Here is a 25,236-nt window from a genome sequence, read left to right as displayed (position 1 = left end):
TGGATCTTAATGATTATTACGTCATAACCTTGATTTATGCTACCCATTGTTGGCGCCTAAACTTCAACTTCCAAGCCTCTATTGCACTCACTTGGGCACTTGCCAGTCCCTTCTAACCTCAACCTTTAATGGCCATAAATGTATACTACAACCTAATCAACCTTTATTGGAATGTATAGTCTCAAATTTTTAAATTCCTATGAGATCTCAGGTCACAATTAATTCCTCAAGATCATTACAAAAACTTACTCTCAATCATCATATTACTAAGTATCATGTTTCTGCTGCGCATTATGATAGCTCCCACAATCGGTCTAAAGATGAGATCTCTGAGATGTATCACCATCGAGTCTAATCCAGTCCTACACCTATTGGGAGAACTCTTACCACACTTTGATAGAATAGTAGGCTCATCTCCCAAAACAGGCTCTCACACTTACTTCCTAAATTGCTCGTTGCATCCTTAGTCATAATCAATACTCCTTGAAAATACATCCGCGATCGATGACAACACACTAGTACCAATCAACCTAACCACATTATGCTGCATAAAACAAAAATCTCCATATCAATGGGTAAGGCTTGGCGCTAAAAATGGGTGATCTAAAAGTGTCTACCCAGAAAATCCTTTCCATCAATTTACTTAGGAGTGATCTAAGCACTTAGAAACTCATGCACCCAGTCAAGCCTATGCCGTGGCTAAGGTTGAGTAGTCAAACTAAAGGGATCAATAGTCAAACAAGAAGTGGTGGAAGTTGGCTTTTACTCGAATGCATCCAATTAGTGAGAGAAAACAAATATAAAGGATGAAGTCACATTTAGGCTCCAAATGTGTGCTCCACCAAGTGACTTAAGTACTAGATTGATTCGCAACGAAAGTGGTAAAGTCATTACGAAGTAGTTGGTCCAAGATTGGTCATTACATTGAAAGGTTTTTTTTTTTAAATAAAATTTGAACAATTTTTCAAAAATTGCTCTAAACTACTTGTCAAAGCACTAAGTTGCCAAGAAAATTTCGTTAAGTTGGACAAAAAGGTTGCCTCCAAGTCCAAATTTAAAACATTTACAAAAAGATGGTTTTCCTTCATAACATATTCCCAAAAGAATTTCAAGAAGGATGACTTAGATAGTTTTGTTTTAGAACCATAACTTAAGACAAAGCTAAATCACGCCAATAGGACCATTGTGCAAGCATTCATGGAAGGATTTCTTTGAAGGTGTAATAAGTATGAATGTAAGAAGGTCTGAGTAATTGGGAAGAGTGAAGTTCATAACACTTAGAGCAAATTCCATGGGTAACGATACTGCATACGCGGCGAAGGAAGTTTCGATTATTTCGTCAACTCCTACACATGCCAGCAAATGTACTAACGATAAGCTCTAAGGCGATGGTATCCTCACACCTAGCCTTCATTTCGGATGTATCTATCAAATCAAAGGTCCATGCCTCCCATCTAAAATAAGCAATGTGCTCTGAAAGGTCTAAAACCATCTTTGCCAGTCGATAAAGAGCATTTATGCACCTATAAACTTTCACCCGACAACATATACTTATAAGCTTATCACCTTTATACAAACTAGCATCTATTCTAATGGTACTAAGCACAATATCAATTGCCGCTAAAGTCCATCAATTCATAACTGGAGTTTACCTCCGTTATAATTAGCCCACCCAATCATACTCTCAACCTAACTTGATCACATTCTACCCCATCACATGAAAATATCATTTCCAGTTCGCTAGACTTATATCCTTAGAACCAACAAGGATCATTTCCTAAAATTTGCATCATCCGAAACCTTAAACCTGATAGGAATTGTTTCCTAAAAATATGTCAACCCTATAATTTCAAACCTGATAGTAATCATTTTCCAAACCATGCACATTCTATTACTTTAAATAGGAAATAATCATTTTTGAAAGCCCGCATAATTGGTACCTTTAAGGCTCCGTTTGGATAGTGAAAATGTTTCGTTTCATCTCATCTTATCATTACAAATTTTCTAAATTTCTACACAAAATATAATAAACAATTCCACTTTTTCAAATCTAAAAATAATAATAATATTAAAAAATAATATTCTAATAATATTTTATTCAACTTTCATTTCAACTCACTATTCAAACAGCACCTAAATCTCACAAAGAAAAATTTGCTTAAAGTCTCTAAATCTACTTGAACAAAACTCACATCGTCATGATTGCAGACGCAATAACGTTAGACTAGATCAAACTTTCATGCTAAATCTGTAGAACCTAAAACCTCAAATATTTTTTGAAGTCATTCTTAAAATCTACAACTTTAAAACCTTAAATCAGATAAGAATAATTTTCTGAAGATTTCTAAATCGATAGCCTGAAATATAATAAAAGTGATCTCTCTAAGCTTGCAGATTCTAAAACCATTTTTTTTTTATAAAGAGATGAGGTCACATGTCCAAGAGTGTCCCCGGCCCACATTAATTTGAAAACATAATCTCACTTATGGTGGAGGAATACCATGGCAACATCCAAACTTCACAGGATTTACAAATATAACCCATCCCATGAGTCAAAAACCCAAAAACACAGAAAAATAACCAATACCCAAACTAAAGCAAAAGAATCTGTATAATGACTCACGAAAGACAGATCACCGTGAACCATTTCCTGCACCAACATGAAACCAACACCAGACATACGTAAATGCGCAACACCAACTCCAACGCCAATGTCAAACTCGAGCATTAACTCCAAATGTAAACTCCAGATGGAAATTCTGCCTCAATCGACCCAGTTGACCCTTTTCGACCTCTTTCTACAAGGCTCATTTCTATCTAATAAAAGGAATTCCCAAACGATCCATATGCAACAATCCTCGCAAACGAGGTTGTAAGATTTGTGCACCAATAAAATCTTTGATGACTCCATGCGAACCTTCTTTCGCCAAAAAATCCGCTGCCATATTTGCTTCTTGAAAGATATGCCTAAACCGTGCATTGAGCTCTAGAGCAAGCTCCTTGATCTCCTCCCAAAAATCCCACAGGAACCAAAGTCAACACAATCCAGATGCAAGCCAATTCATGATTACCATCGAATCCGATTCTACTATGACATCCCGTAGCTTTAACATTTTGCATAAGCGAAGACCATCAAGTAACGCTCGACATTCTGCAACAGTATTTGATGTAACGCCAAAGGAGTGTGCAAAACTTGCTATTACTCTACTAGTCGAATCTCGGATGATCCCTCCACCCACTGCATCTCCCAGATTATTGCACGCACCATCATCTACATTAAGCTTCATCCTCCCTGTCGGGACAAGTTCCATTTAATAGCCGTAGCTCTTTTCTTATGAATAGGAACAATCGGGATCTTTAAACTCTCGACCACCGACCTCTCATTCTTTCTCATATACTGAAAATTTTCCAGATTGCAAGAAGCATCAGTAAGTACAAACTTGACATTTCTAATAACATCTTCTATCTTAAACACCTCACTTTCCATTCTAGCTGCACACCTAGACTTCCATAAAGCCCAAGAAATAAAAATGGGAAGAGCTCCATGGATCCACCCAACTTGAGAGTGTGTCGTTGCTTGCTGCCACCAAAAAGACATCATACCCTCCGCAGTTTCGGATCAGTGGCAATCTTATTTGACAAAGGTTTGCCAAAAACTTCCATACCTTTTGAGCATTTGCCCCCTCACATAAAATATGATTCATTGTTTCCACTTGAGGCGTGGTACAACAATGGCATTTAGAGGCCAAAGGGATGTGCAGGCGTTGAATAGAATCATTAGTAGGCACAACTCCATGCTTCGCCCTCTAAACAAAGAATGACATTTTCTTGGGTATTTCAGCTTGCCAAAGCCACTTTTTCCATTCACAAACTTGTCCACGTTGCCTAGAAATATTCTAGGCAGATTTAGTGGTGAAGTCTCCATCCAAAGAATGCTTCCATATCAGCACATCCCTCCCCTGTCGAAGCCTCACACCAGATTCTGAAATTTTCTGCAATACCTCAGGCGTGACCAGGCTCTGAATTTGTTCAATTTTCGGCCCCCTTTCATCGATCACTTCATCAACTAACAAATTACAGCTACCTACCACCGTACAAAGATTTCTTAAGGGACCACACCCCACCCAATTATCCATCCAAAAATTTAACTGTCCATTCCTCACAAGCCATGAGAGTTTAGCATCACCTTTGGCATTACCGCTGTAATTCCCTTCCAGAGCCGAGATCCTTTGTTCTCCTGACTAACATTATAAATATGCACCCTCCCAAGGTACTTTTTCTGGAAAAATTCCGCCCACATAGAATCCCTCTTTAGTAATTTCCAACCAAATTTCAAAAGGAAAGAATCTTGCACCTCCATAAGATCTCTAATACCAAGACCTCCCTCCTCCACTGGCTTACACACACTCCTCCATGAAATCCATTTGCGCTTTCTAATCTCCATTGAAGAGCCCCAAAGGAAATTAGAAAAAATTCTTTTAAGATTTGCAAACACAGCTTTCGGCACCTTCAAAATAGATAACATGTGGATTGACATGCTGTTCAACACATGTTTAATAAGAATGATCTTCTTCCCAAAAGATAAAAGCTTACTTTTCCAACCCGCTAACTTTTTCTAAATTTTTGCCAACAAAAAAAATCAAATAATCTAATCTTCATCCACCCCAAATAAAGTGGAATTCCCAAATATAAACAAGGCCATGATCCCTCTTCAAAACCGAAAATCAGCTTGAGACTATTTCTCCTATCTGTAGAGATGGAAGAAGAGAAAAAAAATAGTAGACTTACTCGGGCTAATCAGCTGTCCTGACAAAGATTCATATCGGTGCAACGTTGACATGAGATTTCAGATGGACACCTTTCCACCATTCGCAAAAATCAGAATATCATTTGCGTACAACAAATGAGAAATAAGGGTACCCCCACTAGGATGGTAAGGTTTAATACGACCCACACTAAATTGTTGATGTAGCATGCGAGAGAGAATCTCATGCGATAAAATAAAAATGTAAGGTGATAGAGGATTACCTTGCCGTAGCCCACGCGATGCCTAAAAAAAACCTTTTGTGAAACCATTCTACATCACCGAATAATACAGAAAAGCAATCGCATTGTAAACTAGATTTCTCCAATTATCAGAGAAACCCAATCTACGTAAAACTTCTATAAGGAACCTCCAATTCACACGGTCGTATGTCTTGGCCATATGAATCATCATCATCACATTACCCCCTCGCACCTTTCGATTTATTCCCTGAGACAATTCCTGAGGCAAAGACATATTATAAAAAATGCTTCGTCCTGGGATAAATGCTGCTTGCTTTTTTGAAATAATTCTTTCAAGTATAGGTGCCAATCTCACAACCATAATCTTCGTCATAATTTTGTACACCACCGAACAAAGGCTAATAGGCCAAACTTGTCCAAATCCCATAGGTTCCTCCACCTTAGGAGTCAAGACCAAATTTGTCGCCCCATAAAAAGTAGAAAAAGGTTGTCCAGCAAAAAAATCCTTCGCCATCTCTACAAGATCATCTTTAATAATATCCCAAGCAAGAGAAAAGAAAGAAGCTGAATACCCATCAGGTCTTGGGTTCTTGTCCGTAGGAATTGACCAAAGAGCATGCTTTACTTCTTCAACATATGGCTTCGCACACAATAATTCATTCTCTGCCATTATAACAGACGGAATGAGCAAGTCCAATTCAGGGGTGTATAGTATGGCAGATGAGGGAAATAACCTCTGAAAAAATCCCATAGCCTCATCATGCACTTTGTCTGCTGAATCTAATACACTTCCATTATCAAGAGACATTTTCTCAATTTTTATGTTCTTCCTCTTCACTTTCAAAGCATCAAGAAAAAAACTTGTATTAGCAATCATCAAGAGCCTCCTCACCAACAGCAAGGTTGGAATCGCAGTGTACTCCTCGATCCGCCTCCACTTCTGCCCCCATGGCAGATCCAGCAACCTCGCCCTTAACAACGCCGCCATGAGGGCGTTTGGGTGAAGAACCGTCAATTTGGGAAGCCCTCATTTTCCCCCCATGCTGGGGAGTACGTCTCTTCACCAGAGGCATAACAGCCTTGAGTTTTCGACCCCTGACATGGGCCCGACGTGGTGTCACCTAGAATATGCCAATATTGGTGGTGGAGAGCAAGTCCTCCATCGCCAAAAACTCAACTCACAATGAATAAATTTATCAAATTTCATAAAACTCTTAAAATGAAGCTACAAAAAGTATTTAAACCTAAACCTAATTAAAACTTTAGCTAAAATAAAGCCCGTTTTACCCAAAATGCCCCTGGATGAACAGTGTCGCGGCTACAATAACGCTATAGTAACCTCTAGAAATCTTAGTTCAATAAAATAATAACTTTTCCAACATGCCTTTGCATAGGCCCCCCATAAGTCATTCTTATAATAAACTCAATTATTTTAAACTAATAAAATAAGTCATTTAAATGAATTAAATAAGTTGAAAGCATTCAAGTGTCCAAAGCCTTTAAGTCATGTTGTTACTCTCTTCCATAGCTTATCAAATGAATCAAAACTGGATCTTCATCCTTCAAGCCCATCTTGAATGTTGGGCACTTGTTAAACTCGTCCCAAGTGGATTGCATCAATTCTTGCATTGCCTCTTTGATCTTCTTGGCTCTTGACCTTGTAATTGGCCTATCTAAAACTTGCAAATGATCTTTAAGATTAGGTCCATGTTGGTGCCCATCACGTTGTCCTTAAACAACCAACGATTATCAAGAGACCCCCTTCAGATTAGGGTTTCAGCACATAATGAATACAAACAATCAAAATCAAAGCAAAAATACAAAGAGAGAGACATATCGATGGTGACTGAACCACGATGAAGACAATGCTTCGAGGAGGCAGAATTGACTTGCATACTGAGGAGTGAACGACAACAATGAAACGAGGAGGGAGGGGTTAGGGTTACGCTTCGATAGTCTAGAAGCTACAGGGGGAATGGGGAAGAAGGAAAAGGGTGAGACGTGTGACTTAGTGAAGAATGAAATGCACCATTTCATTTAGGGTTGTTTGAAGCTTAATCCCAAAATGCACCGTTTCAATAAAGGCATCTTCCCGCATTTTGTTGTTTCAATTTCGTCTACCGCCCACTGCATTGCGCATCGTTTTATTAACCCAGCCCCATGCCATGTCATCTTCGTGCGTAAGAGGTGCATGAAGTCGACTTCATGTAAAGTTTTTGTAAAAAATTATATTTTAACAATATTATATTTAATTTTTAACTTTTAATCCAATTCAACTCAACTCAACTCAACTAACTCATTATCTAAACCTCTTTATCTAAATCCTAAATAAATGATGAAGGGAAAACAAAAATCCTAAATAAATGACGAAGGAAAAATAAAAAATTTTAAACGAACTCGGGATAGAAAAAATGCAAGAAAAAGAAACGGAGAATAGAACTAGTGCACATGATCCGAGCACATGGGCACGTGTAAGTTCTTCAGCAATTTCACCCAGTTTCCGGTGCCATTTCCCAAAGCTCCCGCTCTCTCCAATCGCATCATCTCTGTAAAACCTTTCCGTCACTCTCTTGCTCTTTTTTCCCGTCTCTTCAATCTCCGATCCTTCAATTCCACCAGGATATAGATTTCTCCCGCTCCCTCACCCCTTTAAAAATCAATACAAACCGCATTGAATCTCGAAACTCAACTTCTTCGAGGTTCGATTGTTTGCAGGGTTCTTCTGATTTGATAATTGTGGATGAGAGAGAAGTAGGGGGACCAATTCTAATGAGTATGGAGATCGGGACAGATGCGGCGTTGTTCGACGCTGAAATTCTGCAGCTGCCGGAGGTGTCTCCTCTGACCCTCAAATCGAACCCGGCCTTCGTTGAGAAGCTCTTCGAGCTGTGGCTCTCGCTTCCCGACTCTAATCGGCAGGTATGTATGAGTAATGTTTTGATAATTTAATGTTTCGCTTGCATTGGTCGCTTGAAATACATAGCTTTAGGAATGTGGAATTTACTTTTCATTGCTTTACGAATGCAGTCTTTTATGTCTTGTTTATTAGAAGAAAAAAGAATGCGAGTAGGACTATACAATTTCAAGGAATGTAGGTATTTATTTGTGCGCATAGTGATTTATTTTTAATTTCTGGCACAAATGGTAGAGGTCTCTAAATGAGATTTCTATCTGGAAATGAAAATTTTATCGCTTGAATTTCGACTAGAAAATTTGGCTATTATCTAGTAAGATGAATCATCGTTTGTTGTATGGCCATAGTTAATATTTAGGTTCGTGGTTGTTGGGTTGTTAGTATTGTGGTATGCAAGTGTAACTAAGAAAAATGCTGAGGGTCTGTGCACCCCAAAATTAGTAACACCGGGAGCCAATAAAAAAGAAAAGAAAGAAAAAAAAAAGTGCAACTAAGAAAGGCTTCTGGTTGTGATAGTGGGTATTTTAACCTTCTAATTTCAGGAATTGCCCTATCTGTTTTTAGGTCCCTGACCTAAGATACGTCAGACTTTGTAATTAGATTGAGATCGTGTTGGTTATTACTATCTTAAATGGCTGCCATGAGAGTTTGCAAGAGAGTGGAGATTTGTTGATGTAATATCTGGCTGTCTTTGAAGTCAACTTCAATGTGTAAATTATTCAAGATGCAGTTGTTTTCTCAGATTACGAATTCAAAATTATCTTTATTTACTTTGGAGAAACAGCAATTGACTTTGATTTTACTCTCCAGACAATAGGAAGATTTTGCCCTTCAAAGAAATCTTGTCACCAAAAAAATATTCAAGGCTCATATATATAATAGTAGGGCTGGTGGGTAAGTGGCAAATATTTTTCTAATTTCTGTTGGCAGTAGTAGCTTGTTTGTGGTGGTGGTAGTTTGTGGATGCAGAGGGTCAGATGCAGGAGGCAATGGATCAATAGTGGCTGGCAAATTGCTGGTGGTGCCAACGTGGTGCTGGTTCCAGGGAGGGTCTTATGGCAGGACTTGGTTGCATGATACGTGTCGCGTAGTGTTAATTTCATAGGATGTAATTGTGTTGGTGGTTTTGTTAAGTTCTTCTAGCTACTAAGATAATAGGACTCGTGGTTCACTACATATAAATATAAGCTGGGTTTGGGGAATTTAATCATTGCAAAGTTTGAAATCTTGATGTGGGACTGTTCCAATTGGAGAAAGGAGCTTATCATAATTTCCAATTATAATGCATCTCCTCCTTCATAATTAAGGTGTGGGGAGGGCAAGTGAGTTGTGTGTCTACGTATCATTTAAGAAAAGAGATTTTCATGGCAGGTTATTTATTTGGATCTGTTGGGATATTGATTATCTATTTTATCTACTTATCTCTAATTAATGGTTAATAGAATGCAATTCATATTGTTTTCACATAGTTTTTTTCATTAGCATGTTTTCTGATCAATAATTTCATAAAACTTGCCGCCTTCTCATTGTATAAGGGTAAGTGGTATCCTTAGCAGATAACCAAGTTAAATTGTCAACAAGTACTTTGATATATCCTTTCTTGCTTGCCGAATTAGCTTATGTGAGCTTTCCCTTGATGCCAATGTAAGGAGTGTTTTTTTTAATTTCCTTGTTTATCTTGCTTCAGGTGACATCATTGGTTAACGAAGTAAAGGCAGGTGGTCCCTTGAGTGTCCCTGGAAACTCTTCCAGTCCACATGCTTCCTCCAATATTTTGCCTTCTATGTTTCCTGCCGGAAGTGGCCCCCCGTTGTCACCGAGAAGTATATCTGGTTCTCCTCGGATAATGAAACAGAGGGCTGGTCCCTCAAATTTAGCTTCACCCCTGAAAGTGGTTAGTGAGCCAGTTAAAGAATTGATACCTCAGGTTTGACAGAACTTCAATAATCATTTTTCAAAATAGAATTTGATTGCATTAGTTGCTATTCTCATTCTCTAGATGGCTATTTCCCTTTGTACTCAACTTGCTAGACTGGTTTTTTTGGGGTTTGATGGTGATAATTTTTAACTTGGATGTACCTGTCAAGGTGCAGTCTAGTGGTCAAATGACTGATTTGGAATGAGTTGTAGACTTAGACATCTTGGGTTCAGTTCTGCACTAGTGGTTCCCATGGATTACTTGATACATTCTTTTTATGGGTGTGATGTTGTATTTGGGATTTACACCTTAGATGAGTCCGAAGGGCCTGCTTTGGTGAGGTTCCATTTCATAAAAAAAATTTACATGGATACTTTCAATGCTTGCAGTTTTACTTTCAAAATGGGCGTCCACCTCCAAATGAACTAAAAGAGCAATGTTTACTTAGAGCTAATCAGTTTTTCTGTGGCCAGTTGGATGGGCTTCAGATGCATGGTGAGATATAACCATCGATGTAAGTAATACTTCTAGAACTATATACTAATTCCCTGTTTTGTATGTCAGAATTTAAATCAGTTACTAAGGATGTGTGCAAGCTACCATCATTCTTCTCTATGCCGCTTTTCAGAAAGATTGATATTAATAGCTCTGGTTTTGTGACAAGGTATGTGCACTTGCCATTGTAGGAGAAAGGAGTGGTTATTGTCTAATCTTAACTTTTTACCACATATCGTGTATTCTTAATGTTTGATGTCTGCCTCAAATTCAATGGGATTTTCTTTTTCATATTTGACAAAAACTCAAATATCTGAATGTTTTCTGTGCTATACTAGAAGTTCTACCCCGGACGTGCTCCTTTGCCCACTGAACTGAACAATTATTAAAGTCCTCACCCCTTCCCCAAAGAATGGTTTTGAGCATATTTCGGTCCGATGTTCCTGTTTGGTATGGCTGCTTTTAATTAGAGTAACATCACTTTTATGATAGGCTTAACAGTGCCATTCATAACAAGCTTACATGTTGAGGGTTTCTTGATGTCTCTCTTCATAAGTTTTAGATTATGCCAAATTGAGTGCCTGCAAATTTATGAAGAAACTTCTGTGGTATTTACATTTTGACCAGGATGAAGAAGGAATATCATAGCTCTCGCACAATCCTTGGCAGTATGATATACAATCAGGTCTGACAAACATGGATTAGCTAGTCATACTTCAAGGTTCTGACACCAGATTTTGAGCTGACTGGAGTGTTTAAGTGAATGTAGTGCATTTTATGGTTAGACAATTATCAAAGCATGTATTGTGCAGAAAAGAGCAGTGTAGAACCCTCTTTGGCTGAAGTGGAAGTACTCATGGTAGTTTTGCAAATTATGATGGCAAGTCTCTGTCACGAGTAGTATTCAATGTGTGTAACACCCCTTCCCATAGGTGGAAAATGTTATGTGCATACGTAACTTTAGGGCCGGTATAGAGATTCGACATCATAGAAATTTTACATCTTATTGATAAAACTAAATGTAATAACAAAATGGTGTAAACATAAATTAGTTCTATGTGGCAATAACACCTATTGTAAGGTCTAAGACACCGGTAAAATAAATCTATTCTTGGCCTCTTACTTGGTGTTCACATCATCATCACCTAAGACATTAAAACATAAAATATATTTCAAATAGCGAGTTGAAGACTCAGTGAAGAGCACATTATACTGTTAATATGACCTTGAAAATGTCCATGCATAATCATACTTATATATATAGAATATGGATCATTCAACAGTAACATATACAGAATTTAAGATGAAATTATGGCAATTCATGTAACATGGATGAGTGAATGATCGACTCTGTGCATCTAATATATTCCATGCATGACGTTAATCTTGTCTTTCACTGGCATAATGGTCATCATAACATATGTATATCAGTATAACATAACATATGGTGGACCACACTTAGGTTTGTGGCTTGCACATCCATGCATAACTTAAGACCAAGCATTAAAGTTTACTTATCACTCACATGAGTTCTTTCTTATCTTATCATGATGCATGTGAACGTGTTGACTTCATGATGTTCATAGCATGTCATATTCATATGCATGGCATAGTACTAAACATGGCATATTAGCATGATTGTCGTGACATGGCATCCATTTATGATAATCAATAAGCATAACATAACAGAAGAATGATTTTCATAACATATCATCCATGCTAGACAAACAACAAATTCAGCACATAACAGTGATTAAGGCATATAGTTCGAATTTCAATGGAATGATAAAGCTGAATTTGACTAGTACTTAACCAGGTTGCAGCAGGCTGTGTAGGGAGTTTCTAACACTTCCCTTCAAGCTTTTGATGGAGAAAAACCACTGATGAGGCCAATGAAGGGCGGCACAATGAGGTAGCAGCCTTGAGAATCCTTTGACATTTTGATGATACGAAACTTAGTGGAGGGCAGCAAGTGTATAGAGTTACTCTAAGGTAGAAAGGTGGCACAAGGTATGCATGGAGGCTGTTGTGGCTTCTGTGGCAGTGGGTTAAAAATAGAGGAACAAGAAGTCCCTAGAGTCTGGTGCCACAAGTAGGAACTAGGGTTTCACTTGGGTAGAAGCTAATTTTAGGGTTTCTGGACCTAAGGGTTGAGATATGGGCATAGGGGGCTGCTGGCATAATTATGGCAGTCCCTTATTTCGAATTTTGTGAGAGATAGATTAGGGTTTTCTTGGGCATAGGTGCAGCCTTGATTTGCATTAAAGAGAGTTGAATAGTTCATGATTTTCACAGAGGAGACAGCCTTGGAGTTATGAGGAAAATCTGAAAATTGACATGGTAGTCAAGCTGGAGGGGGTGACAGCTCTAGACTGGGACAAGAATAAGGGGTCTTCAGCATGATTCTAGGAAGGTTCCTTATTGATTTTGTCTGAAAACTTTCCTAAAACATATATGGGAAGTTGGCAGACTTTAATGGGAAATTTCCATATTGTGACAGCTTGCCATTCAACAACTCCCATAAAAGAAAATAGATCTTTCCTAATCTATTCCTATCTCTCAGTAAGAATAAAAATCTTGCCTAATGTATTCAGAAAATTCGAAATCCTGCTGCCCAACAGATTAGGAAACCTCCCAAGTCCTATTTCCAGCAATTAAATGGCATAATTCCTTCCTTATTTAATTAAGGAAAGTCTCAGAGCTCTGGGCTGTTAGCAGCCCTGTGAATCTGCACAAACTTGATTTTTGGGTGGGGAGGGATTCCATATATATACAAGTCAACTATTCTAAATTACTTGGGAACCGAGCTAACGCAACAAACAGCCCAGTGGGCTAGGCGATATCAAAACCCACTTACTACCATGTGAAATAGAAGCCCAAAATCCATACAATCAAACAATAATAAAATATAAAAAATCAAATCATAGAATCTTAATTCAATAAGACAAATCTCGCAGTTGGAGTTCAACCCAAACTTATTTACTAGGACTTGGGGGTGACAATGTGACGAGTTCACTTTCAGCTTATTTTACTTGTAACAGCCCCTTCCTCCTGGACTAGAGATGCTACTATTCCGTGAGCCAGATTATAAGAGAATTCCATAAACATCAAAAGCATAATGAAGATTTATTAATAAACTCAAATAGTCGTAGTTTTTACAGAATTCATAAGTATATAAGTTTCGTGAAAATTTCCAATAGCGTGAAAATATTAGCAATTTTCCAATAGCCCCTTCCTCTTGAATGCCTGGAACGTTTGAGACATAAAAGCAAATAGTGAGTCAAATACTCGGTAAGCAAATACATTATACAGTAAACAATTTAATAAATAAAATTTCACTTTTAAATAAAATGCATAACTTAACATCGTTCATATATTTAACATGCATTTCCTTTAATCTTTGGGTGGCCAACCCAAAATTATGCCATTTGGTCTTAGTGTTGGTCTTCATCCTCTCATGTACATGTGTTTGGTGGATTGAGGGAGTTTTGAGGCAAGAAAAATGAAACAAATGGGGCTGCTGTGTGAGTGGGATGCCTGGCCAAGGAGGTGCAAGTCCTCTTGAGGTGGTTGATCCTCTTTGGTCCTCCATCCCTTAATGTGTGACATTTTTCCAAAAGTTTCTTGTGCTTGACTAAGGGTGGTTTGAGATTGAATTTGTGGGTGGTTAGGTCTATGACCTGTTACTGTTCATGTTGAGGTGGAGGGTGACATGGCAAGGCCATAGTGAGGTTGCGGCTCCCCATTGGTCCATGTGAATGCCACATGTCAAGCATCCAAGTGATGAGTCTTAAACTCTTGAGGAGGTGGGTCCTAGTCTTTTCCACTAGAGGTGTTCTATGTTGCCACTTGGAACTCTGGGATTTGCCACGTAGGTGACACATGGCTCTCATGTGGCACTATTTTTTTTTTGAAACCGAGAGTCTTAAATGTGTTAAATGCATTCTTCCCTCGAGTTTAAATGATCTCAAGTGGAAGTTATGAATTTCGCTGGTCATCACTAAGTGATGTATTCTTCTAGGGTTGCCTTTGCAGTTCTCACACCCAAGGCCATTCCAAGGCAGTAAAAGCAAATGAGTCTTTTTCACCGTCTTTGGGCACCCCTGTGATTGTGGAGAGATCCGGGCCCAAATTGGATTTGCCACGGGTTGAAGATGATAAGCACAAGCCTATTACATAAGTCTATAAAATCTAGGTCATTTTAGTTTTCTTTCTTGGTCCAAGCCCCCTATGGCCTTAAGGCATGATTTAGCCTGCCATATCACATTAGACCAGTCCCTTTTCTTTCCTTAACACTAGCCCACCACACCTTTTATTGTTTTAGTAATTTGACGATTTGTTGTCAAGCTCATCTTATCTTTCATCATTGGCCTATGGAATGACATCTTGAGGTGGGTTGGAATGGTTTGGGTCATGCCTAGAAGAATTGAGGAGATCCTGGAGAAAGACTGTGGCAGCTCACAAAAATTTCAGGAATATGGAAGATGTCCCCTATTTACTTCATTTTGTTGTATTTTGAATGAGAGAGAAATAATAGAACCTTCAAGGACCGTGAGTGGACACCTATTTTTTCATACTCTACTCCATTGGTCGATTCTAATAGACTTTAATGGCATGAACGTACATGATTTCCTTGTATCTCTAGACACTCATGCATAGGTGTCACTCTTGTATATGTCCCGTGTACTTATCTTTGCCTATTTTAATACAGTTCGTATTTACTGATTAAAAAAAAGAAAGAAAGAACCTTCAAGGACCGTGAGTGGACGATGGAGGAACTCAAGAATTTCTTTATCAACACTCCCTTTCTCTGGACTGTATCTATATGCTTTAATGGATTCGAGTTACATGAGTTTAGTATCTTTTTCATCTTCTAGATAGGTGTCTCTCTTGTATACCCCTATGTACTTGAGTTGCGGCTTTACGGTGGTTTTGGGCCCTAATATAGTCAAGTAGATTCTCTCATCTAAGGGAAAGTGTTAATTTTTTTAATTTCATTATTGTTATTATTTTAGCCATTTAATAGATTAATATTGGAAGTAGGACAATAGCATACTTAATTCCACAGGTCATAATTCATGAAATTGTAACATGGTGCACTTCTAGCACTTTAGTGGTGAACTAAATAAGCTTTGTTATATTATAGGTTCCTTCCTAGGTCTTGACCATTGATGGGAATTAGGTAAGGCTCATAGCTGTTGAGCTTTTCATATATATTTTTTACATGTTTAGAAGTTAATTATACCACTCAAAACTCATGTTAGAGTTTCTAGTTCTGTTGATGTGATACCACATAATTGAGTATAAGTGGTAGATGAGATCGCACATTGCTTGGGAGAGAATTTTTGCTTTCGATAATGATTCAAGGGGTTTTAATTGTACCATTGACTAGTCCTTTCGGAGTATGGGCCTAGATGTGTCTCGAGTGTGCTTTGGGTGTTACAAATGATATTAGAGCCAATTCTAACTAGAAATGTATGATTTATGCAATCTATGATGCAATGGCCAAACCGGGATGTTGGACATTTAAGGGGGGAGACTGTGATACCTTGTAGTGAGTATAAGTGGTGAATGTGATCCCACATTGCTTGAGGGAGAAGTTATTGCTCTTTATAATGATTTTAAGGGGCTCCAATTGTACCATTGACTAGTCCTTTTGAAGTATGAGCCTATATGTGGTTTTGGCCTTCTTTGGGGTGTTGCATTTGATCTTTATAAGTGGTGAATGTGATCCCACATTGCTTGTGGGAGAAGCCATTGCTCTTTATAATTATTTTAAAGGGATCTTTTTTATTTTTATTTTTAAATAGACAAGGTCACATGTCCATGAGTGACTCATTCCTAATTTTATTAAAAAACCTTCACTTGTGGCAAAGGAATACCGTGGAAACAAAACAAATAACACCAGAGAATTTACAAAAAATAACCATAAGAACAAAACTCAGTTGCCAAAAACCTAGATTAGACCAAAAAGACACAAAGAAACCAAGCCACCAAACCAATAATCCATTAACGTCTAATATAAGGAATGCCGAGCTTGTCCATGCGAATAATTTCCCAAATAGAACTTTGTATGGAATTCTTGCCACAAAACTCAAAATTATAACCTTGACTCCCCCTGCTTCGCCCAAAAATCTGTGACCATATTAGCTTCTCTAAAAATATGACGAAAACGAACATTAAGTTCACAAACAATATCTTTAACTTCCTCCCAAAAATCCCATAGAAACCAATACTTGCATATCCCCGAAGCCAACCATCTAACTATAACCGTTGAGTCAGACTACCAATATATCCCTCAAGCCTAAATGGCTGCACAGCCGCAAACCATCTAGAAGAGCTCTACATTCGGCAATGGTATTAGTAGCATGACCATATGAGTGAGCAAAACCCACCACTACTCTGCCTTTATAATTCCAAATAATACCACCCCCACCTGACTCCCCCGGGTTACCACAAGAACCTCCATCCACATTTAGTTTAACCTCCCTCTCTCCAGCGGTTTCCAAGCAATTAATTTTATTTTCTTTGTAGAAACATGAATAATCGGGCATGTTAAGCTCTCCATTACCGCCCTATCATTTTCAGCCAGAAATCGATTTTTTTTTTTATCTTACTCGATATATCTCTAATTAATACTTTAACAGAACGGATAACATTATCAGGAATGAATTTAGCACCTTCCATTCTTGCCGCACATCTTGCTCTCCATTACGCCCATGAAATTGCAATAGGAAGAACCCCCCGAAGCCACCCAACCTGAGTAGACACAGAAGCTCTCTGCCACCAAAAACTCATCATCCCCTCCCAATTCCGGATCTGAGAAATTCTCATACGATAGGCGTCAGCAAAAAACTTCCAAACCTTTTGAGGTCCTCTGCCCTCACATAATATATGATGCAAAGTTTCCATTTGAGGTTGGACACAACACTCGCATTTAGAAACTAAAGGAATGCCTAAATTCTGAATAATATCATCAACCGGGATAGCCCTTCTTTTTGCTCTCCACACAAAAAACGACATCTTCTTTGGTAACCAATTCTGCCAAAGCCATTGCTTCCAGGTACATAAATCACCACGTTGATGAATCAATTACCAGGCTGATTTTGTATTAAACTCTCCATCAATTGATGGCTTCCCCACACACAAATCAGAACCCTGCCATAACCTTATGCCAGAGTCGCAGATCTTCCTGAGCACATCATCTGGAACCAGCTCCTGCAATGTAGGTAAGTTGGGACCCGAATCAGTAAAAACTTCCACTACACTCAGATTCACACTTCCTGTTACAGGTATAGAAGCAATCAACGGCCCATCTCCTAGCCAATTATCCAACCAAAACTTGGATTGACCTCCATGTACGAGCCATTTCGAATTACCAAGAACCTTCGGCATGAGAGCCATGATTCCCTTCCAAAACCGGGTCCCTTTCCTGAGATGCATCACTGAATAAATGTGAGAGTTACCAACATATTTATGGGTAAAAAAATTCGACCACATTGAGCTGCTTTTAATTAACTTCCAAGCAAATTTCATAAACAAGGAGTCTTGAACCTCATGAAGGTCCTGGATTCCAAGTCCCCCCTCTTCCACTGGCAAACAAAATTTCCTCCAAGATATCCACTTTCTTTTTTTATTCTCCATCGAAGAACCCCATAGGAAATCTGAAAAAATTTTCTTAAGCTCCGATGTCACTCCTTTTGGTAAGTTTAAAACAGAGAGTATGTGAATAGGCATACTATTCAAGACATGTTTAACTAAAACAATTTTTCCTCCAAAAGATAAGAGCTTACGCTTCCACCCCGACAACTTCTTTTGAACTTAAGCCAAGAAAGAATCAAACATTCGGATTTTCATTCGCCCCACAAAGAGAGGGACGCCCAAGTACGTGCACGGCCATCGACCTTCCTCAAAATCCAAAATCATCTTCAATCCATTTTTGCGATCACCTGAAATAGAGGAAGAAAAAAACATGGATGACTTACTTGGATTAATCATCTGCCCAGACAACGTTTCATACCTTCTCAACACCTCCATAAGATTTCGAATAGATGACTTCTCATCATTGGCAAAAATCAGAAGATCATCCGCATAAAGCAAATGAGAAATGAGAGTACCTCCACCAATATGGAAAGGTTTAATGCACCCCAAACTGAAATCTTTATTAAGCATCCGAGAAAGAACCTCCTCGGGCAAAATAAATAAATAGGAGGAAAGAGGGCCACCTTGCTGTAATCCACGCGAGGCCTTGAAAAATCCTTTTGTGCACCCATTTAACATCACCGAGTAAAAAGGGGATGAGATAGCATTAAAAACAATATTTTGCCAATTTCCAGAAAATCCCAAACAACGTAGAATCTCTAGCAAAATATCGCCAATTAACACGATCATAAGCATTGGCCATATCAATTTTCAACATCACATTTCCACCTCTTACTTTCCTGTTAATGCCTTGTACCAATTCTTGGGCCAACGACATATTTTCAAAAATACTTCTTCCCCAAATAAACGCTGCCTGCTTAGGGGATATAATTTTTTCCAAAATTGGCGCCAATCGAAAAACCATCATCTTCAACATAATTTTATAAACAACCGAACAAAGACTAATAGGGAAAAATTGACCGAAACCCAATGGCTCATCCATCTTTGGAATCAAAACCAAATTTGAAGCCCCAAAGAAAGCAGAAATCGGTTGGCCCTCAAAAAAATCTTTAGCCATCTCCAAAAGATCATCTTTAACAATATCTGAGGTCAGCATGAAAAAACTAGCAGAAAATCCATCCGGACCCAGGCTACTATCTGCAGGAATAGACCATAAAGAATTCTTGACCTCATCCAAAGAAGGGGCAGCACACAAATTCTCATTATCTGCCGTGGAAACCGATTCAGCAAATCCAAATCAGCCAAACTCATTTCTACAGGTGACGCCGAAAGAAGCTGCTGGAAGAAAGACACTGCACCCTCATGCACCTCATCCCCCGAATTTAGAGTTCTGCCTTCATCAAGAGTCATCTTCTCTATTCTTTTATTTTTCTTCTTGAGCCTCATGGAAGCACGGAAGAAGCTCGTATTAGAATCTCCTTCGGCAAGCCACTTAGTCCGAGATTTTTGACATGCCAAAATTTCCTCTCGATGAACCCACATCAAATGATCTTGCTTATAGTTCAACAACTCATTTTCAGCCTAAACTGAGTAAGCATTAGACATATCTATTTCCAACCCAATAATACGATCTTCCAATCTTTTTAATTCCACATCTACTCGACCAAAGACTTCCTTGTTCCAAGTCTTCAAAGCGCTTTTGAGTAGTTTTAATTTCTTACTAATTCGCACCATAGCACACCCATCCACTATTATTCCATACTGCCTGAACTAATGGAATAAACCCCTCATGAGAACCCCACATCCGATGAAATCTGAATGGCCGAACAATTTCCTCTCGATCTCTAATAATCTGAACAAGCATTGGAGCGTGATCCGAAGAGGTCTGAGGCAAATAATTAACTGTAATGTCCCAAAAGCGGTTTGAAAATGGCATATTCACTAGTACTCTATCCAACTGTGCCTAAATTCTTCTACCCCCTAAGCTTCCATTCAATGTTCCGAGCATCACCAATATTCCGAGTCTCACCAATATTCCGAGTAGACTGATCCGCATTGTTCTGCGCATTAGAAAGACCATCTCTAAATTCACCCAGACATGAGTCATATATCTCCCCCACGGACGAAACAAACCACACTCTCTTAGAATCTCCGTAATTCACTTCTCTGCGAGCCCGAATAGACTCCAAAATGATTGCACGTCTGGACTTCGAGGATTCCCAACAATCGTTTCCACGATTGGAATGGAGATCTCAATCTCATGACTACCCACTACCTTCCAAACATTTTTCAAAGAATTCTTTTTTCCGTTAGCCTGCACAACCACCTTCTTTTCTTTTTTACCTTATTCAGTGTGTTCACACCTTAAACACTTAGCCACCATATGTCCCTGCTTTCTATAGAATACACAAAAAGTGGGGATAGAATAACAAACAACCTCTTGATAATGGCTTGTCGCAAGCCCCGGAGGGCCCAACCAAAAAGAATTACGCAAAGGTTGAGACACATCTAATTCCACACATATGTGCACGGCCTTAGGATGAGTCATGCATGCTGTTGCATTGTCTCTCTTCAGGTATTGGCCAAAATCATTCCCAATACTACGTAACATTGATTCCTGGAAATAATTAGGAGGCAAACCCAGCAGAGTGAGCCATACAGGAGCCCAAGGAGAATCCTCGTCTTCCACATATTCCGGAGTCCAAGGAAACACCCGAAAAGGAATTCCATAGACCTCTGAATTTTCTCTCGCCATTATGTTAATAAAATCCTCCTCCTTTGCCATCCGGACCAACACATTACGCGGGTTGCGCAATTGACCAATCACGGGTAACGATTTCATTCCCCATCGATTTTTTATGAATCCACGGATATGATCTAGTGAAGGCCGACGACGAAGGAATTTAAGAACCATTGAGAATTGAAAAGGCTTTGCAGATTGATGAATCTCAGCCTTTGAAAACGAAAAAAACATCGCTCCATCCTGAAATCGAGGTTCACACAAAGGTATGTCAACCTCTGAGAGAAGTTCCGGTTTCGCAGCAACGACATCCGCAAAAATGACCACAGAAGACACTCCTACAAGGCGCAAAGGCAACATCGTCAATCTCCCATGCTCCGCACGATCCAACTTCAAATCTCCAGCACCCTGTCCTGTCATCGGAGGCAGGGGCCGGCGGCTTCTGCCATAGTGTAGCCCTAGTCGCCCCTCAAAGTTGAGAGAATTTTTACCCATGCCACGTCAGCTGTTACACTCTTTATCGATGCTCCCAGTTTTTTTAAGGGGATCTAATTGTACCATTGACTAGTCATTTTGGAGTATGGGCCCATATGTGGCTTGGGCCTCCTTTGGGGTGTTACATTTGATCTTTTGCTTATAATGGGATGATAGTTTAGAAACACCGGCAAACAAAGGCATAGATAGAGATTTCACTAATGTTTATTGAAGTTTTTCATGTAGAAGCTGTTGAGTCTATTGTCCTTGCATTATTTTTGTCCTTTCTGTTTGCTTAAGTTTTTAACATGTTTCGTAGGGATGCATTTCTTGATTATTGGGTTAATGGAAACATGTTGACAATGGATATAGCAACCCAAATATATACCATTTTGAAGCAACCAGATGTCAAATTTCTTACCCAGGTATTTTGTGTTGTTTTATATCTCTTGTTCTTCTCCTTATTCTTTAGCTCAAAATGTGAGATATCTTTGCAGCCGAAGCCACATTTATTGAATCAAATGTGTGGTATTAATTGATTGTCAAAGTTAGTTCCTATGTCAATCTCTATTTCTCTTGTGTTGAGAATGTCCTACTTGGCAACAGGATGACTTCAAACCTGTGCTTCAAGAACTTTTGGCAGCTCATCCAGGGTTGGAGTTCTTGCAGAGCACACCAGAGTTTCAAGAAAGATATGGTTTGTTCTCAACCTGTTAATTTGTTTTAAATGTTTTGTGACTAGCGGGGATTTCGTTTCTTTCATTTTTGTTTGAAGAATAGTTTCATCCCCTTTTACAATGTGTTGGCCATTGGGACAAATTATTGTTTTGGTTCATCTGATTGCTTCTGGATTAAAGGAACTTAACTGTCTGAATCTTCAAACCCTATGTCTATTTTACTCTTTGTATATGTATTTGGTTCAGCGTATTTTCTCTCCAATGATGGTTGTATAATTTATTGTCTTCTTATTAGAACTGTAACTTGGCTCACAAATGAAGACTGCTATCTGCATCAACACCCTTCTTTTCTCTCTTACTCAAAAACAAAAACCAAATTGAACTTTTCAACCAGCTTTTTTTGGCAAAACCCCAAAAGTTTACATTGCTATGGGTAGGAAACCTTCTATGAAAGGAAACCCTTTATGGAAGGAAAATTTCGAAATTCCATAGAAATCTCCAACAATTAGCTGCTATAACTGAAAAATGAGCTCCAAGACTAGCTGCCACCCCATGTATATATCATAGGATCTTGCTTTAATCTTCTATACAAACATAGTAGAGGCTACCAAGAAACAACACTACCCAGCCATTGTGCCACCCACCCAATGGCACCCTTCCTTGTGTTTTTCTTGCTAAACCATTAGAAGAAACTCAAGAAGTTACTGCCTCTTGAGAAATTGGGAAACGAGCTACAACGTTCATTAGTTTTGCCTCTAGCAACACGAAGTTGCTAACAAAAAGTTGTTCTTGTGCAAGATAAGGAGATGAGCATGCTGATGAGCAGGCTTGGCAGATCTAGACGATACCTAGTCCATTTAATAAGTGTTTCACATGTAGGATGATTTTGGTATTTGATTATTCATGGTGTTTACTAATCATTTGTTATTTTCAGACATTATAACTCTTATCATGTTATGTTTTCTTTATGGATTTTTTTCTTTTTTTTTTTTTAAAGAGTCGAGGTCATATGTCCAAGAGTGACCTCTACCCAAATTTATTAAAAAAACCATCACTTATGGCAGAGGAATACCGTGAAACAGAAAGTAAATCCAAGCTACTTAGTGAAAAAAACTCCTCAAAAAACAAATAAAATTGCCCAACCACCAGAAAAACAACAATCCAAATAGGTGCCCCACCCACAACAGGAGACTCTTAGCAACGAAGTTAAGGGATGCCAAATCTATCCATGTGAATCAAACCCCGAATCGGGCCTTGAATGAGATCAACGCACAAAAATCCGAGTTAATACCTCGAGTTCCTTGCTTAGCCAAACAATCAGCCACCATATTAGCTTCTCTAAAAATATGCTGAAAGCGAACATTTGGTTCACGAGCCAGAACTTTTATTTCCTTCCAGAAATCCCAAAGGAACCAATATTTGCACACCCCCGAAGCTAACCAACCGACTAAGATCAATGAGTCTGTCTCTACTAATACATCCCGCAATCCCATATCTATGCACAACCGAAGGCCATCAAGAAGTGTTCTACATTCGGCGATATTGTGGCATGCCCATAAGAGTGCATGAACCCCGCCACAACTCCCCCCTGGTGGTCCCGAATGATAACACCTCCACTGGCATCACCCGGGTTACCAGAAGATCCTCCATCTACATTCAGTTTTACTCGCCCCCGCTCAGGAGGTTGCCACGCAATTAGCCTCACTCGCCTAACAACAAGAGGGACAATCGGACATGCTAACAGCTCAATAATGGCCCGTTCATGAGTTCCCATCCCCCGAAAAGCTTTAATCTTACTAGAGAGGTCTCTAATTAAAGTTTTAACAGCACGAATAATATTTTGGGTTAAAACTAATACCTTCCATTCGTGCTGCGCAACGAGCTCTCCATAATGCCCAAGAAATCACAATGGGGAGAACCCCCTGGAGCCACCCAACCTATGTTGATAATGAAGCTCTTTGCCACCAAAAACTCATCATTCCCTCCCAGTTCTGGATCTGAGGCATTCGCATACTGCAAGCCTCTGCAAAATATTGCCAAACTTTTTTTTGCTCCTCCGCCCTCATATTAAATGTGCCGAAAAGATTCCTGCTATGGTTGAACACAACACTCACACTTCGAAACAAGAAGAATACCTAACTGCTGGATAATGTCATCAACCGGAATTGCCCTCCTCTTAGCTTGCCAAACAAAAAATGATAATTTCTTTGGCAACCAATTCTTCCAAGGACAAACATCCCCATGTTTTCGAATTAAATTCCAAGCTGACTTGGTACTGAATTCTCCATCAATTGATGGCTGCCAAACACAACTATCCACTCCTTGCCGTAGACGAACTCCAGAGTCCCGAATTTTACTGCACACGTCTTATGGAATTAACTCCCGTAATAGAGGCATGTTCGGTCCAGCTGCTGTGAAGACTTTCGCTACCTGCATATTAATATTGCCAACCACAGGAAGAGATGCAATCAATGGCCCTCCCCTAGCCAATTATCCAACCAGAACTTAGTCATCCCGTCCCGAATGATCCACCTTGAATGCTCTAGGATTTTCGGCACTCTCTGCATGAGCCCCTTCCAGAACCTAGAACCTTTTCGGATCTGCAGAACAGAAAAAAGGTGAGAGTTTCCCACATATTTGGCAGAAAAAAAATTCGACCACATCGATTTTTCTTTAATTAATTTCCACGCAAATTTCATAAGCAAGGATTCTTGGACTTCATGAAGATCCCGAATACCAAGCCCACCCTCTTCAATTGGCAAGCAAATCTTCCGCCAAGATACCCACTTCCTTTTTTTAATCTCCATCGAAGATCCCCATAGGAAATCAGAAAAAAATTTCTTGATTGCCGATAACACACCTTTTGGCAAATTCAAGATTGAGAGCATATGAATAGGCATATTGTTCTAGACATGTTTAATAAGCACAATTTTACTACCAAAGGAAAGAAGTTTACTCTTCCACCCAGCTAACTTTTTCTGAATTTTAGCCAAGAGAGGGTCAAACATTCGGATTTTCATACGGCCCACAATTAAAGGAACACCCAAATACGTACAAGGCCAATGACCCTCCTCAAAAACCGACATTAACTTCAAACCATTTTTTGCGACCAGCCGAAATAGAAGAAGATAAGAACATCAAAGACTTACTTGGATTAATCAATTGTTCGGGCATCAACTCATACCGATTCAAGACTCTCATAAGGTTCCGAATAGATGCTTTTCCTCCATTAGCAAAGATCAGGATATCATCCGCATAAAACAAATGTGAAATCAAAGTGCCTCCACCAGGATGAAAAGGCTTGATACGACCCATATTAAATTCTTTGTGAAGCATACGAGAGAGAATCTCCACAGATAAAATAAATAAATAAGGAGAAAGGGGGTCACCTTGTCGGAGTCCACGCAAC

The 25,236-nt window shown here is 39.1% G+C and overlaps 1 protein-coding gene across 7 annotated transcripts in view; it reads left to right on the top strand.

Moving 5' to 3' along the window:
* The first annotated feature begins 7,432 nt into the window (after nt 1-7,432).
* The window catches only part of LOC121241865 (serine/threonine protein phosphatase 2A regulatory subunit B''beta-like), a 42,524-nt gene continuing 24,720 nt past the window's right edge, over nt 7,433-25,236 (top strand). For 3 of the 7 annotated variants that reach the window (XR_005935824.1, XM_041139719.1, XM_041139718.1), the window contains exons 1-6: nt 7,435-7,926; nt 9,609-9,848; nt 10,229-10,334; nt 10,404-10,503; nt 21,470-21,575; nt 21,757-21,847. Coding sequence is in view for 4 of the 7 variants with exons in the window: in XM_041139719.1 (XP_040995653.1) it covers nt 7,777-7,926; nt 9,609-9,848; nt 10,229-10,334; nt 10,404-10,503; nt 21,470-21,575; nt 21,757-21,847 (793 nt within the window). In the remaining 3 variants the exon portion in view is untranslated. Of the gene's footprint in view, nt 7,927-9,608; nt 9,849-10,228; nt 10,335-10,403; nt 10,504-12,209; nt 12,247-21,469; nt 21,576-21,756; nt 21,848-25,236 lie in introns of those variants that run through there. The other 4 variants (XR_005935826.1, XR_005935825.1, XM_041139720.1 and 1 more) reach the window with 4 other exon arrangements.

This window comes from Juglans microcarpa x Juglans regia, chromosome 8D (genome assembly GCF_004785595.1).
Source record: "Juglans microcarpa x Juglans regia isolate MS1-56 chromosome 8D, Jm3101_v1.0, whole genome shotgun sequence".
Lineage (NCBI taxonomy): Eukaryota > Viridiplantae > Streptophyta > Magnoliopsida > Fagales > Juglandaceae > Juglans > Juglans microcarpa x Juglans regia.
The sequence above is the reverse complement of the archived record's forward strand: the minus strand, read 5'-3'. Positions and strand labels throughout refer to the sequence as shown.